Source organism: Crassostrea angulata, chromosome 7 (genome assembly GCF_025612915.1).
Source record: "Crassostrea angulata isolate pt1a10 chromosome 7, ASM2561291v2, whole genome shotgun sequence".
NCBI classification, from domain to species: Eukaryota; Metazoa; Mollusca; class Bivalvia; order Ostreida; family Ostreidae; genus Magallana; species Magallana angulata.
The window spans coordinates 39,090,420-39,108,638 of NC_069117.1; the positions used below are offsets into that span (position 1 = coordinate 39,090,420).

The following is an 18,219-nucleotide window of genomic DNA, read 5'->3' on the forward strand; positions in this document are numbered from 1 at the left end:
TACTCGAAAAAGGTCACAGGAGCGAAAAAGAATCCAAAAATTAAAACTCCTGGTCTAAATCCTTGATCTTTGGAGACATATTTTATGGCTTAAGTATATATGCTCGTATAAACTGGTTTAGAACACGAAAATAAATCTTAAAACTAGAACGCATGCTCTAGGTCCTTGATCCTTTGAGATATATTGCACTGTCTCGGAGCTGTATATAGCTTCGACGGGAAAGTTTCAAATGCTGCCAAATGCTTATCTAAAAAGGAAGAAATGGCTTAGTGGTATATATAAAGACAAAACTTCGACCATAAATTAAAAACTTGAAACTACAAGAATGGGCACTCGTCATTTGCCATTACTAGCATTGAGCAGCTGTCTCGGTAAGTCCAACTATTTGTTTATGGTAAAGGAACCATAGAGGTAGGTTATTTGTTATAGATGACATACTTCTTCATACTTTGTTATTCAAGAACAATACATTTGCATATCTAACTATTGTTAGTAGCGTCTCAATCTACATCTATATTAACAACCTCATACTCGATTTATAAGAAATCATTCTTTGAGTATTATGAGGTGATAATTTCGGTCGGGGCGTGATCAAATCCAATAAAGCCCGAAGGGCTTTATGATAGATTTGATCATGCCCCGATCGAAATTATCACCTCATAATATTCAAAGAATGATTCCTTATTACTTATATTTATATAATTTTAAGCCATCGCATGATTAAATATTTAAATATAAATAAGCAAACCCCGTTGGTGCCTCAATTTGGCGTCATTTGTATTATGGGTTATATAGTACAAAATCGATACGTAGTGTTATCACAGGTAAAGACACTGGAAAATGTAAATATATGTAGTTACAAGACAAATTGAGACCAAAAAACATCCTTCTCCGGAAGACACGTAATTTATAGTTTACCATTAGGATGCTACCGTAGTAATGTATGGATTCACAGATAGGCCAAAATTTCACGACAGGTCAAGAATAAATTCACAGACATGTACATATGTTTTAATTGCATATCATATATGCTAATGAATTCGAACTGCTTTCTTGAAATAAGATTGTGTTGTATTTTCATAACGGGTGTCAATTGTTGTTTTACTTAATCCTTTTTCGCTAGCGTCCTTGGATATGTGTAACGTTTGTTACCTGGAATATGCGTGCTCAAATCTAAGGAAGAAAATGTTGCGAACAATGCACTAGTACTCTGACCAATTCGAATTTTGGACGATAGAACGTGTGATCATTTTTAACAAGAGTACAGTAATCCATTGCACAGGATACAACTTTCAATTCAAATTATATATGGTTGCAAATCACATTTCATAGACTAATGTAGCTCTAGAACTTAGTATGTGTTTAAAATGCATATGGTGCAAAGGCCTATTGGTTTTAATCGTTGATCATAATTTCAATTAAATACCGAATATGAAATAATACAAAATCAAATTTCCAACATTAAAGTTGATTTGAATACAATTTAACACATACGGAGGAAACAAATCAAAGTTGTTTTTTTTTTATATCAAACCTCAACTTAAACAAGAGGCCAGTTGGCCTTAACAGTCACCTGAGAAGCATATGACCCATACACAACCTTGTCGAGGAGTCTCATATATGCATTTGCATTTTAATTAATTAATTAGGTTTCATTCTGGAGTAGAAAAATTATAAATTTGTAATGACAACCACCTCCCTGCCTGAAATCTTTAAAAAAGAACTGTGAAACCTATATTTTTGGCGAAAAACTTAAAGATCTGGTATACAAAATAATGAATTCAGTTTTCCTTTCAGGTGTGTGGGAGTAAAGAAGATAATTTTTAACATTATATGCATTAACACTTATACATTCATTTTGGCCCTGCCCTAGAGTCAAAACCCATACTCCAGGGGACATGAAAATTAAAATTTCAGTAGAGGACTTCCTGGTAAACATAATTATAAGTCAGTTTTTTATACAGGTGTGTGAGAATAGAGAACATATTTAAACATTATATGTATTAACACTATATTGCCATATTGCCCCCCCCCCCCTTCTCATGTCCTGAACCCCTGACCCAGGGGCGATGATTTTCACAATTTAGGTAGAGGAGTTAGTAGACATCATAACCATGTATTCAGCTTTTTTGCCCACATGTGTGGGAGTAGAGAAGAAAATTTTTTAAGATTTAAAACATTTTTACTATGTGGCCATATTGGCCCCACCGTAGAGCCTGAACCCCTAACAAAGGGGTCATGAATTTCACAATTTTGGTAGAGGGCTTCATGAACATCATCACCAGGCATTTTGTTTTTAACAAATATATATTGGAGTAGAAAAGAAGATTTTCAAAGATTTATTTCATTTTTACTATATGGCCATATTGGCCCCACCCTAGAGCCTGAACCCCTGACACAGGGGTCATGAATTTCACAATTTAAGTAAAAGGCCTCATGGACATCATAATCATGCATTTAGTTTTAAACAAATTTATATGGTAGTAGAGAAGAAGATTTTCTAAAATTTAATATATTTTTACTACATGGCCATATTGGCCCCACCCTAGAGCCTGAACCCCTGATATAGGGGTCATGAATTTCACAATTTAAGTAGGAGGCCTCAAGGAAATCATAATCGTGCATTACACCAAAAATAGTAACAACCAGCCTTGTAGTTTTTAAGAAGTTAAAAAATGTAAAATTGTTAACGCACGACGACGGACGAAAACTATTAGCAATAGCTATAGGTCACCTGAGTTTACTCAGGTGACTTAAAAAGCCTAGGTGTTTATAGACATCTTTTGGCTGGTGCTCAAAACAATGAGTCATCATTTTAATATTGATTATTTTATTGCACAAAATATCATTAAGTTATTATCTTTTAATATGCACACATGTCCTATTTATCCCACCTGACTTTGTAGTGATTGCAGTACATGCTAAAGATCCTTGCGCTCAAGGTAATCATCAATTGATCGGTGAGCTCCATCGGAGCACCCAGTTCCAGCCGGAACCGACGGATCGCCTTCTATGTGATGACGGATTACGAGCAGGATGGTACGTGTTCAACAATAATGACGAGATGCCGACGTCATGCGTGACCCAGTATCACTGTGGGACCCACTACCCACTGTGGATGCAAGGCACACACCCTTCCCTGGCCGATGGAATTGTTCCGAGAAAAGCTTGCTCCAATATCCATGGCAGCACAAGCCAAACTTGTTGCGACTTTTCACTAGACATTCAGGTGAAGAACTGTGGTACATTTTATGTGTATAATCTCCAAACTGTCCCAGCATGTTCCATGGCTTACTGCGCAGGTATTTAGTATTCCATTAAACCATTTTAAAAAATATATATTGGGGTCAAGTACATGGATTGACCTATTCGCAAATTTTAGTTGGGAAGTAATTTCGTAAATTTGCTTCTATGCATACAAAAATAAATACTGTGTTTCATAATTTAACTTTTAAGGAAATAAGAGGGTTTGCGATCTTGGAGGACAGGTAGCAACTGGGGGAAATTGCCCAGGTAAGAGAGAGAGAGAGAGAGAGAGAGAGAGACAGACAGACAGACAGACAGAGAATTCAATGGTCATTACGAGTATTTTGATATTTTATTTACCATCTTTTAATAAATGATTTACTTTAAATCACAACGTGTTTCATTGGGGACGGAAGTCATCGGATGGTTAGATGATTAAAAAAGGACAGTCTATTGTTCATTATATAAATTATATTATGCTTTTTTAAAAGTAAAATTATCAATTGATTACCACCCTGTTCTGTTGCCTTATCCATTATTATTAAACGATGCTTCCTTGGTTATTATAACCCAAAATTCACAGAACTCTGCTATACTTAATGTTGTGCCCACTATAGCCCACGAGCCTCTGTGTTTTTACACTCTGTTTCATTTATCTAGATCACTATCCAAAATTAACGTCAACGCCCGTTCTTTCCAAACCGGAAGTAACGTTAACAGAGGTTCGATTTTCGTGCAAAATTGACTACCCTCTCGGACAACCAGACGTTGGATTTGTAGTAACTTGGACTGTGGACGGTCAGGAGTTGAACAGTACTGGCCAACCTCTGCAGACAACATTATTAGGGGATTCCAGAATCGCTTATTTAAACGCCGCAAAACTGAAAGGAAATTTAGGAAAAGAAGTTGGTATCATTTCTTCAAATCGCCATTTTTTGTGAAAAAGTTCTTACTTTAATATTAACCATTTTGATCAATTGAGGAGTCTTTAGATTTTCGCCGACATATTGTTTATTTTCATTTCAACGAGACTTTCTTGAAGTATACGGAACAATGTTTCATGGTAATGCTCAAATGCTATTTCATTTAAAGGTTTACGTGGCGTATTTGGAGTAAAATTTTTGACATGAGTTTGAGTAAAAATATACATCATGATTTTTATTATGAGACGCTTTACAAAATCTAGGCCCATAAAGCATATTCTGTCTTTAGTTATTTATCTCTAAACTTTAATGCACGTCTGATGAATATTAATGTGATCCGCCATTTATAACGCTACTGCGCAACACGATGAAAGAACAGTTTGTTTACAAATTAGAATCACGTTTTTCATGTCTTCAATTGGATAATTCCTATATCATATGGGTATAGTCCACTAAAAAAGTGAAAGTAGAGGGACTATTTTGCTTAAAGGCACTACTTTGTTGTCCTACCGATTCTAAAAATAGTTAGAGGGATATACCCAGATGATACTCGAATCATTCTAATTCCGATACTCATTAATGTAGAACGATAAAAATTGTTAATTAAGTTGTTAGTTAAGTAATGAAGCAAATAATCAGATGTTATTATTGTTATTCACGAACAATACGCCACATATAACTTTAGAACAGATTGACCGATGGCGACAACCCACACCCTTTGCAATTTTAATGAAGCCCTTTGTTTTTAATAAAATGTATTCGAGTCCAAATTAATCTTTATAAATACGAATTTATTATTTATTGTTCTATACTTTGGGAAAAAATTTGCTCGAGATGATATGGAGGACATGTCTAAATTGTCTAATACAGATCAATTACAATAAAACAATCATTGATACACGCTGTACTGTAATTTATGTAAAACTTACTCGAAGATTCGGACCGATAAATTCATAGGTGTTTTCTCCTGTTATTTGTATAGTTGAAGTGCAGTGTCCGGTCCTTCCACCCATCGAAAGGGAAGGGTGTGATGAGTATTGCTCTTACCAGTAGAGGATATTGGGCAGGCATTAGGGTAAATGACTCTGAATATATTTATCAGTGCGTCAAAATCAGTGTTGGTTTACGAATTTTGCCATTCTAAATCATTCAATACTCATTTCATAGAAGAAATGGAGAAAGTAAGAGTAAATTTGTCATTACTGCATCTGTCAATTCGTGAGTGACTTTTCAATAGGTTACCCCTTTTGGCAAAATCAATCTAGATGAAGGTGGGCCAGAGAGAACAGTCACGTTAGAATCCACCATACCACTACTTTGTAAAGACATGTATGCTCCTTCTGAATGCAATCTGCCAGTCAAACTTGCTGCTCTGAATAGTTCTACGGGTACTTTCTTCGATTTCTTTTTTACAACAGGCTATTTACCAGCAATTATTTATGGAATTTTTATATGCGACAACCAGCTCTGTCGGATGTCAGCTTCTAATTCTGTAGCTTACTACCGCTGCAAACAGCTTCCTTGTATGTTGGCTAAGTAAACGTAAACCGCCTTTACTTGGCATACGAAATTAAAGATACGAGATTTTTCTCTAAGAAGAGGCTGGTTTTAAGTGAGCTACTTTTACTCTATTTCGTTTTAACCTGCACTAAGAAAGCAGTGTGCAGTTTGCAGGACACCATTAACAGCTAATTAATGGTAGTAATTTAGATGTTGGCATTTAACAGATGCCTGTCGTACATGGAAATTAGGATTTTTTCTATTTTCAACAATCTGTTTCGGAGATTTTTTAGTCATTTTGTAAAAAATAACTTTAATTTGTTTGTTTTACAGATATTTCTCTGTCCGACTGTCACTATTACCTCAGGTTGGATAATGCTACAGGTACATATAAGACATCCTTCAAGGTTAAAGCCACACGGGATTTTATCAAAGATAATAACTTTGTTCAGGAAATTGCATTCCAACCAATCAGAATGCTATTTAATAATGAGATGTGGAACAACTATACACCAAACCCTATAATGGTATGAATTATTCTTTTGTTTTAAAAATTCTATCTTTAGATAAACATCCCCTAATTTTTCTGCAACCTTTATATGACTTTAATATTCGTCAGGAGTTAAAACACACATTACAAACTATTATTTTTCAGGATTTTATGTTTCTGCCTATATTCAATGCAGAACTATGCAGAATCTTTCTTTAGTAGTTTTCTATTAAATATTATGATGTAGAGCTGTCGTCAAAATCATGAGGTGCTACTTTACGATGAACATTTTTCTTAATCAAAATAAATGTTTTTTCTATATTTAAATTCCCCATGTGCTTTGAAGGGTTATTTCTTTTTCAGATTGGCACAACGGACAAGGATCACGGTCATTGTCTTCTGTGGGGAGATCCACATTTTACCGGTTTTGATTACAAAAAGTGAGTAAAGTTCCACATCATTATATATCATTATGTTTCTCAAAAAAAGTATTCAAACCAAGAAATATCAATTTTTTTTATTGATTGGCTATATTGATTGGCACAGTATTTTTATCAGTGGCTAACAATTGTTTGTCTATATCAGAAATTACAACGTCTATGAAGTTGGTGACATGGTAATGTACAAATCTAAAAACCAAAAGAGACCTTTTGAGGTAAAGAATACGTGGTAGGTTAAAAGTTGTTTATATGTAGCTCATCATGCAACATTACCTAACATCAAAATGAATAATTATCACAACAATTGTTTTAAGGTTCAAATCAGGACATGGCCTTGTGGAAGCTATCACCCCTGCGCCTGCGCAGTTATTGCAAGAGAAGGAAACGATGTCATTGAAATTGACATGTGCGAAAAAAGAAAAGATGTTGTCGAGGCTCCAACTGTTTCCTACCCATCCGGACATCCTTTGGAGGGAACCACCGTCAGCAGAAATGAAACTGGGAAAATATTTTACGTAAGGTTTTTTTAAAGGGACATATTAACGATTTTGTCCAAATTTTATTTTTATTGTATACAATTCTTACATTGTAAAAAACAAAATAAGTCAACATACATGATATCGGATTTTTTTGTTGTTTTGGGTTTTTTTTTTAATATTTGGTTTTATTAAATATATTTTTTTGGTGTCATTGAATAGATCAATTTCCCATCCGGAGCTAGAATAAAGGTGGATGCCTCTCATGCATATAACGGTGCACGCCATCATACAACAGAATACTCGCCCTATATGAATATAGATGTCCAGGCTCCCCCAGACGATTTTGGTTCGAGTGAGGGTCTTTGTGGGAATTGGAATGGGGATAGTTCGGATGATTTCATCGGAGGAGACAATATTCAATACCAATCATCGTCCGTTGCAAACTTCTCCAAAAGTTGGATGTTCGTTTGTTTCTTTTTGTGTTGTTTTTCTGTGGAAATTAAGAGAGAGCTGTAACTACATGTAGATTTGCCTTTATTCCCCATATCTTGTTACAATCTTCTAGCCCAAAATCAAATTAGAAAACAAGCCTGAAACCTTGAAAAGCCCTGAACCCATGTTAACATTATGCTAATGTTTTTTTTCTCCATTTTTACTCTAGTTTGTAACATTTATAGGCTACCAGCTAATACAAGTATGTTTCACCAAGTCCCTAAGTATGAACAACATCTAGCTCCCAAATTTGAATATTGTTCCTGCAAGCAAGGACGTGTCGATTGTACAAAAATAGGCAAAGGTGCCATCAACCCTAGCAAGGTTAGTTAGAAAGGTCACAAAGTCTAAAATATAACCAAATTTTAGAAGAAAAAAAATATATTCGTGAGAAATATGATTGCATTTTCCATAGATTTTGATTTCGATAATTTGTTCTTGCTTTCTTCACACGATTTTAGCCAAGGGACGGATCAATTATAAGTGATAAAAACAAACATCCTCGTCGATCAGCCCATGCCTACACAGACCACTATCCTGACAGGGATATTCCTGTAGATCCAAGGGTGGCAGCAAGTATATACGAGATATTTTTTCACTCTCTTATATCATTGCAATTCTTTTTCTTTTTTTATTATCAAGGTACAGTGGTTTCATCAATATTCGTTGAATACCAATTTTCGTGGATTTCGTTGTTTAGTTGATCCACGAAATTAAATGTTCATCGAAGTGCAATTTCTATTAACATTTTGTATTGATAGGGTCATTGGCCACGAATTTACCTATCCTTGAAATGTGATTTCCACTTCATCCACGAAAATTGATACCCTTGAATATTAATGAAACCATAGTATGTTGGATTTTGGTTCTTACTAGTACAGGATGTATGTCCTAAAGGGAAGTCTGTGAATCTACATGTGTATGAAAATTCTTAACCACCGAAGCAGTCTCAATTCATATTTCCTCTCTGTTTACGCAAATGTTAAAATAAGATATGGACAAATACATGTATTTAAATACTTAATTTAAAACGGTTTTCCATAAACAGAGAGACTGAAGAGAAATGCAGAAGCGATGTTTCCGACTCCCTCTGGAATAACAGAACATCAAGCAAGAACTGCTTGTTCCAGAAGTATTGCCAAATCCTCGCTCCATTCTCATTGCCAACACACAACAATCCTTTCAAATATAGTGGATGGTTGTGTTGAAGACATAAAAGTAATTTAAAAGTTAAAACAATGGAATGTCAGTAACATGTAGCAATGCTGTGTATAAGTGTACTGTTTAGCCGTTATAACAGGTTTCTGGTTTTGTAGTTGGTGCTTCCTGCTTTAAATTAGACATTCGCATGAAGAAATGCAAAATGAATAGCGTATCTTTCTAATATCTAGCTGTCTCAAATACATGCATAATATTACGAATAATAAGCCCACTGTATTCTTAAAAGTCATTAAAGTGCCAACCATTCGTTTAATCTGAAGGTCTTCAATGTCTTTGTTGACACAAGTTCGCGGCCAAGAAATTGAAAAATGTCAAGAAAATCAAACTGAGAAAATATAATAATATTTCTTTTAACAGTACTCTGATAGTGTAGAAACCTTCGAGCTAGCCCACATGAATGCTTTTGATAGTATCTGTTACAACGAGCTGGCAAAGGATCCTAGAAATATTGAGTATGTTAATGGAAACCCAGTCGTGAGTTCGTCAATCATGACCTGTCCCAACCAATGCTCCAAACATGGGAGGTGTATCGGTACCACGTGCCACTGTGACCATGGCTTCACTTCAGCTGATTGCTCGATCAAAATAGGTGTTGCGCCAACCATTCATAGAATAAGGGGGTAAGGTTGTAGTGTGTTTTTGTTATCGTTCTTGGTGGTGTTAATTGTAAACTAAAGGTGACTTTAGAACTCTTAAATGTCATTCAAATCGACAAGCAGATGTTCTTGTTACATCAATCTTAAAAACATTATAATAATTTTTAAAAGGAAGTGGGGTGTAAGGTTTTCTTTTTAAAAAGGCTGATGAAACTGTTTTTTAATCATAATCTTATCCATTATTCATAGTTAAGTTAGTATATGTGAATCATTATCGTTCATTTGAAGTTGTGATGCTAGATTAGACATTTTGTTGAACATTTCTGCAAAAATAAGGTGGTATGGTTGTACCTAATTGTTTACCATGAACGTTCATTGTGACCCGGATTTATTGCAGGGATGGACATTGCGATATCAGAAAGCGTCCTTGTCGCCAGGCCAATGTTATTGTTGACAACATCATGGATTCCTCCCTTTTAGCTTGTAGAATTACACCCCTCAATGTAATTGTTTCCCCAATAATGTTGACGTAATATAACTTGCAAAATGAATCAAAAGAAAACAACACGTGAATGAAATATGACGAATAAATAAATAATGTGTGTAATAACTGTAATTTCGGTTTTGTGTTTAGCTCTCAGATGGCGTCCCAGTTGCTTCTGGTATTTCTGTGACGTATAAAGCAGAATTTCTGAGTTTCTTAGAAGTGCAATGTCCAATTCCGGAACACAATGTTATGAAAGGTTGTTTTTATTTTTTTACTAATTGTTTTCATTTTACGCAATGTCTTAATAAGACATAATGTATTCGCGGTGGTTTATTAGTCTTTCAAAAGGCGACTGTTAAAGTAAATTTGACCATTTTAATCTCGAATGCTCAGTCGAATATTCCAGACCCGATTGGAGAAATAATCGAATCTTTTTAAATTTGTTTTAAACTACATGTATGTGTGTTTATGTTAAAACAGGTTTACCGTAATCTGTATTACGTCTTTAAAAATCAAATAAGTTTATAATATCTGTATTACTCGAGAACAAGTAAAAAAAACTTGTTTTAAAGATAAGTGATGCATGTACTTAATTAGTTCTGTGGCATGTATTGGCGTTAAGAGAAAAAGGAAGACGCCAAATAAGTTTTGTTTTTTAGATGAAATAATTTTAAAATCTTTATTTGATTAAAACCAAATTTAATATAATTTTTAAGAGCACATTTTGACAAACGTGTACAATTGATGGTTACATACACGTAAATCATGTCTTATCTAATTATATTTGTAGGTCTAAGCAAAATAGGCTTTAAAATCTCCATAACTTCAGACGGTCAACATTACAGCCAGGATGCACTGTTTATTGTGTCTGATGGTTACTGTACCACGTGTACAGCTTCTGGGGTGTGTACACAAAAGGTATGGGATAAACACATTTTTTAATAGACATACCATCTTAGTACTATAAGGTAATCAAATACGGTCGAAAGTAATCATATACAATAATGCTTGAAGGACTGTTACTGTATGATATATTCGAATATGGTCCATCGTATTTTTTCAAAGAATGATTCTTTATCACTTGAATTATAATTTTCAGCAATTGTAAGCTCATCTGAACCAAAAGTCCTTGAAAGTGACCTTTTTCTGATCAAATTTTGTCCGTTTTCTGTCGTTGTTGGTGTTGTCGTTGTTGTAAACTTTTCACATTTTCATCTTTTTCAGAACCATTTAAAACTTGACACAAAGCATCCTTGTAGAAAGGGATCTCAATTTTTTTTCAAATGATGAGTCATTTCTTCTTCAAAGGGAAGAGATTTTTTTAAAAGTGAAAATAGTGTTGGGTGTTTTCAAAATCATCTTCTACAGAACCACTGGGCCAATTTCAATCAAATTTGGTGCAAAGCATCCTTGGAGGAAGAGCATGCAAATTTGTTCAAGTTAAGGGCCAGATCCTCTTCAGTGGGAAGATAATATTAAGTAAACCTTTTAAAGAGTTAATAAAGGATTGAATGTTTTAAACACCCTTTTCTCTAGAACAGCTGGACCAAATTCTGCCAACCTTGGCACATAGCATCCTTGGGGAAAGGCTTCCAAATTTATTTTTAAAAAGGGTCATTTCTTCTTCAAAGAGGAGATAATTTTATGAGAATTAATGTTGTGTGTTTAAAAAGGTTTCTTCTCCAGAGCCATTGAGCTGATTTAATTTAAACTTGGTAGAAGAGTGTTAAAGTAAAAGGCTAGATCTTTGTCCTGGATAAGATAATTAGAGAAGACAATAGGGTTGTGTGTTTTTAAATTCTTCTTCTCCAGAAATACCTGTCTAATTTTAACCAAACTTGGCACGGAACATCTTTTGGGGAAGGGCTTTCAAATGTGTTCAAGTGTAGAGCCATTTTTAAAGAATTTAAAGGGTATTATTGGTGAAAATAGATTAGAATAAATCTATAATTCTCTAAGATCAGTCTTGTGTCTAAGACTGAATAGCCTGTCCTTAATTCCTAACGCTGCCAAAAGCTTATTTAAAGCTACGGCCAATGTTACTCAATGTGGCCATTTGGGCCTTGTTAAAAATATTCATTTATGAAATGTATTGCACTATGCATTACAAAATCGATTCATGGTGTTATCGTAGACAAAGACACTGGAACCTCTCTCTCTCTCTCTCTCTCTCTCTCATCTACTCGTTTGTTGGAAAATAATACAATGTAATACTTGTAAATGACTTTAAAAGAATCTGGGGGAATAAGCCGAGGCAAAAATCCACATAGGTTCATTAAAAAAAATAATATTTAATTTCTAGCAAATTTCTCTTTCGTTATATTTATTAAACATATGTGATCATATACATTCAGTGCTGCCATAACCCACAAAAAGTAACTTCACATTTAATTGATATTAAGACAACAAAATAGTTATATGCTAATTTGGCAACAAAATGATATAAAAATCGGATGTTCAAATTATATTTTTTCATAGAGTGGGTCATCGTACCATTTTTTAAAGAACGAATACTGTTAACACATATTAAGGTAGTCCTATACTCGGCACTAAATGGGCTCAGACATTAAAAGCTTAGCTTTAAATGATAAATGTACATTCTAGCAATACATATACTAAAGAAAATATGTATGTTTACATGCTAGTTTGTTTGTTATCACCTCTCAGACGGGTGTACCCCCATGCGAAAATTATTGACAATTATGAAATTTGCCAGACGTCCGTTGTTCCTAAAAATAATTAACAATTTTGGGAAAATTAGAACTGAACATACAAAATAGAGTATAAATATTTATTTAAGCCATATCTCATCAATAATTTTGCGCAAATTTTTATAAGTAAGTACGCTTTATGGACCTGATGTATCAAAATAGAATACAAAAAATGCAATGCTAGTATAGTGTTTGGTAATTTTTTTTTACTATTTTATGGACTCAAACTTAAATTCATGGTGTTTATTCTATAGATTGACATCTTAGAAAAAAGATTTGGTAAAATAAATTATATGTTGACGGATTACTTTTCACGATAAAGCTCTAAACCAGGTAGTCCCTGACGAAAAAATCCGTAAACATCACATTTTGCAACAGTTTTCTGTCTAGATGTTAGATATCATTTAAACATTGATTAATTGACGATTGATTGAATTCGAAATAGCTTCTGTCTCTAAATTTAAACCGGTTTTAGTAATGGAAAAAGAAAAATTCGGGGGGGGGGGGGGTCAAAACAAAGAAGATATAAGCATACCTGAGTTCCTGGTTAATTAGAAACTTCGTTTTTCATTTAACTTTAACAGAATCGAGTTTCTCAACATTAATCATTTATATCTCTCATAGAATACATATATTACCGTTCTAATTGCTTATTATTGGCACTGTTTACAACAGCGATGTAGAGCAAAATCAATATCGGGTATCTAAAACGCTTTGTAAAAGTCGAACCAACATTGTAAAATCCGTATTATGACGTAGTGCGATACTCGGACTACTTTAACGTCTTTCTTTTTCAATTTTCCAAAAAAAAATGGTACGAAAACCCACTCTATGATAAAAAGTAAGTTTTCTTCTTTAAATTTTTAAGCTTGGTCTTTAAATGACTAAGTCCAGTCGTTTACGTAAAACTTATAACAATAGAATCAGCTATATTATAGCATCTAAAGAAGCGAATCGGTGGTGTAGTGGTAAGCGAGGAGTTCTGTAAACAAATGTAACTGTAAAAGCGGGTGTTCGAATCGTACGCGTTATGGCTTTTTTGTTTACATTTTTAGAATGTAATTTTCTTTTTTTACTTAATAATATACATTGTTAAAATGTAATTTTTCTTTTTTTTTCTTAATAATAAAAATTTGTTTATAATAACTTGAAATTATTTGATATGCGTTTTCTACTACTTTTATAAAATATGAAATGTATGTTATTCTCTTTGAGACTGCACGATATTATATTGTAAACAAATGGTTGTTGTGCATGCAAGAAACAATTAAATGGCAAGATAAAACGTTCCATCTTTTAATCCTTGAGAGTCTTGTTAACACAACAAGGACATACGCTTGACAAAAGCATGTAATTGTGCACACAATGCAGAATACAAGCTAAGTCAAATGTACAGTATGCGCCTAAAGAAAATTCAACGATTAACAAGGCATGCATTTCACTTCCAATTGTATCGACAGGAAATGCGTGTTTTGTTGTGAAAGAAAAAGCATAGTAGTTCTACCAAAAGACACAGAAGACCACTAGGACCAATGATCAACACAAAGTTTGACCAGTGACCTATAACAAGCCCCCCTGTTATTCGTTATTGGTTTGACTATCGCTGTCTTCCTTAGCCCCTCCCCCACATTTTTGCAAATTCATACATAGCAAAGACATTTTTTTGCTTGTCAAGATTTTTTATAAGTCTAGCCCCCCCCCCCTCCACACACACACACACACACTTTCAATTTGCTTCCGACGCCACTGTATATTTTTTTGAAAATACTTGTTTTGAATACCTACAAAAGGAGTTAACTAAATTCTTCTGTCTCCGAAGCGGAAAAATCGACTCCCCCATACTCTTTGTCGACTCTCCTGTGTTAGGTATTGTATACGATGACTGAGGTAAATTAGTAAATTAAATACTGTTAGAAAGTAATCAACATTTTTGTATTTTAACTCTTTAAATGAGTATGTGATTGTCATTCTAAACTTGCCAGTTTAAAGTATATGTAAATACTACAAAATTTAAGCACATATAAAATATGTGAACAATAAAGTATTATTCTCTCTTAAACAGCCCGATAGTTGTTTCATTGATGGTGTATGCTATCGTAGTGGAGACCAGAACAGGGACAACCAAATCTGTGACCCTTCGGTGTCTACAAATGACTGGAGTTTCATCAAATCTGTTCAAGGTTCTCTCTCTCTCTCTCTCTCTCTCTCTCTCAAAAAGTTTTGAAATCATCTACCCGTAAGTATCTGAAATAATTAACATTTCCTTTCCACAGAAATAGACCATTACACGGCGACCTTCACCGGATGTCGCTGTCCGTACAACACCCATCCGTATGACTGCGCATGTTGTCAAAATGGCGGATGTCAGTGCGGGGAAGTCCAGCGTAACCAGTGTTATGACTGTAATAACAAGACTCTGTGCGGCTTATATCCAACTCTTTTTCCGTCACCAAATCAACAGTGACGCTTTTTTTCAGTTGATATTTATCACAAACCATTAAAACCAATTTTGGTTGTTCGTTCATATATATATATATATATATATATATATATATATATATATATATATATATATATATATATATATATTTACCTCATCAATTATTGATTTTAAAAATTAAAACGTTACTGAAATAATTGTATTCTCAAGAATCGTTTAGACTTTAATTTTATGGTCAATATGTTTAACTTTTTATTATTATTTTTTGTTTGGCTTTGTATATGTTACAAACGGAATAATATTTTCCCAGTTATATAAGTAAATGGAACTTATCATGTGATCGATTCATTTCAAACGCTGAGTTACGTTTTAATATAAACTTGTTTTCTCCCACAATGTTACGAGTACTTGTTTACAGTCGTCTTTCATTTTCAGTATTGAATATAATTATATTATGTACATCCACTAAGATTGTTTCCCTCTATTTCTTAAAAAATGATTGTAATTCACATCTCTATAAAAACTGACAGGACTGAAATATACACGATCCAGTTCTAACCAGTTTATCGAACCTTTTTAAACCTTCAGCAACCTAAGTTACAATGTAGCAGGGGACAGCTTTTTATGCATGAAATCGTGGGTTGGAGGTAACCCTATTTTACTGTATGTGATGTGGCAAAGTCATAATTTGCACCAATATGACCTTTAACTACCATTTTGAACTAAGAAAGGACATTAAGAAAAATTCACCCAAATTAATACTCATTTTGCACCATTCAGACCTCTTCCCAACCTCTTTCCCTGCACTCTCCCTCCCAGTCTGTACCGCATCATCTCCCATCAATCTCATTTTGACACTATTTTACTTATTGTCTGGTTTACTTTCATTTCGCATGAAAAGAAAGCACACCTGTCAACAGTCGCCGTTTCGTATCTGTCTCCCAAACACTCCCTTATAAGACTATGGGACCTACAATGAAGCGCATTGAAGTGGTAACATTTTACGTTTGAATGGAATGTTCTAAACTTTGTATTGAATGCCAATTGTTACATAAGTCACACCAATTTCTTTTGAAACGAGGAAAATTACAATGTATATGTACCTTCTTGGACGTACCGTTTCCATATTTTTATTTTTAGACGGTTTTAACATGCACGCACTTCGAATTTCCTTGTGGGAAAATACTCCAAGTCACTCTGTTTTTTGCCATTCTCTATTGGTTACCGAATTGACAAGAATCTTAGAACATTTTGGCATGTATAACTGGGTTATGTTTGATATTTGAAATGCAAATAAATCTAAGAACATTTTCATTTTGAAAGAAATAAATGGATATTAAAATCGACATAAATCTGATCCGGTGCGTGTACAAATGGAGATATTTCTTGTTTTATCATTGGACCCTGGAAATGTTGACAAAAGCTGCATCCCGGTTATTATGTCTTTTATGTTGTTTACGAAATCATCTTTATAGTATTAAACGGTGTACACTTTAAAACATTGAATTGTACATTCCTCGTTTCAAAAGAAATGGGCGTGTCTTGTGTAACAATTGACGTTCGATACAAAGTTTAGAACATTCCATTCAAACGCAAACTTTTAACCAAATTCAATGCGCTTCATTGTACTTGCTTTACGGCAAAATACACAGAAATGACTACATGCTACCATAAAATTATCACATATAATCAAATAACTAATTTTCATAGTACATAGTGATACAGACCCTCAAAAACAGTTACACTCATTTTTAATAAAATATTGACGGTTAACGTTTTTGCGAAAATGTCCCTTGCTACATAAGAAATATCACGGACTACTAGTAATCAGGATAATGTCGGGCTCAAATTTCCATAAAAGACGATTTGGCTATTTCTCTTCACTAACGTAGTAATGTATATTATCACAAATCTCGCTTAAAAGTATATTAGACTAGGGCCGATATGACATTGCTAAGCGACGACACTTTTTTAATATGTGTGTATTACAACAGCTATTGGCAACAACGATTCTGTTCATGCTAATTGGCCCATATAGCAAATGCATGTTGACAGCATGATGCCGAACACGTGGAAACAAACGTCAGAGAAAGAACACTTTTAATAAAGTTTTACTTACAAGTTAAGAATTACAGAATAGTCAAGGAGAACAAACAGGGCGATGTGAAAGTACATGTCAAATTGATGATTATGAAAAAAAAAGACACAAAGAAAAGGTTTTTTATAAGAAGGGACGGGTGCGTAATACAATTGTAGTCACACAGATTTTTATTCGCTCATCGAATAACATTTTGCTTTAAAAATTCGTCAAAAACTGTTTATTAAAAAAAATTATATGCTACGTTATTGTTCACAATGTACCAGATGCAAATTATCGCACGTCTAGTTGAACAGACTGGTGAAATAGTGTTATATTTTTCTATTTAAATAATTATGAACGGTTTGTCTTTCTCAAACATAAATATAACTAATAAACATTAATGTTAGGAAGTTCATAGGGATAGGAACTTGGTTTGATACGTGATCAAATCGTCTGAGAAGCAAAATCGCTCGCTATGAAAATGTATGACTTAATAATAAAAGTAATTTACGAAGTAAATTCATCTTCATATTTCTCCTTGATAAAAGGGAATTTATTTAGAGGAATAAATCTTATAGCTCACTGGCGTCGGAAGCAAATTGAAAGGGGGGGGGGGGGCTAGACTAATCCTCAGGAATATTGGGGGGGGGGGATCTTATCTACCAAATTTTTTTCCCCAAATCATGAAATTCCTAATCCGGGGGGGGGGGGGGGGGGGGGCTAGTATACCTTTGACTCCAACTTCTCAATCTTTCAAGGAAAATTTAGGAACAATTATCTTTCCTGCGAGAAAAAGTGTGGGGGGGGGGGGGGGGCTGAACCCTCTATGATGCTATGTCCATAATGGTTAGATCTAACTTTGCTAAAAAAAAAAAAAGGTTCCGACTTCTATGTAGCTTAAGAATTTATGCTTATAAAAACGGGGTTAGACTTGGGGGAAAAAATTAAATTAGAACGCATGCCTTAAGTCCTTGATCCTTTGAGATATATTGCATTTCCACGGGATAGCTTCGACGGGAAATATTCAAATGCTGCCAAATGCTTATCTGAAAAGAACGAAGTGCATTAGTGGCATATATAAAGACAATATTTTGACCAGAAATTAAAAATCTTA

General features: G+C 34.1%; 1 protein-coding gene across 1 annotated transcript; it reads left to right on the top strand.

Moving 5' to 3' along the window:
- The first annotated feature begins 240 nt into the window (after positions 1-240).
- On the top strand, positions 241-15,492 carry LOC128192038 (von Willebrand factor D and EGF domain-containing protein-like). The gene is made up of 20 exons (XM_052864440.1): positions 241-371; positions 2,907-3,302; positions 3,457-3,513; positions 3,907-4,151; positions 5,152-5,244; positions 5,407-5,557; positions 6,003-6,196; positions 6,523-6,599; positions 6,745-6,814; positions 6,914-7,114; positions 7,298-7,539; positions 7,756-7,894; positions 8,032-8,146; positions 8,619-8,788; positions 9,149-9,411; positions 9,785-9,890; positions 10,022-10,130; positions 10,665-10,792; positions 14,648-14,765; positions 14,859-15,492. Exons 1-20 carry the CDS (start codon positions 326-328, stop codon positions 15,047-15,049), a joined length of 3,111 nt encoding a protein of 1,036 aa, XP_052720400.1. The 5' UTR covers positions 241-325; the 3' UTR covers positions 15,050-15,492.
- The last annotated feature ends 2,727 nt before the right edge of the window (positions 15,493-18,219 follow it).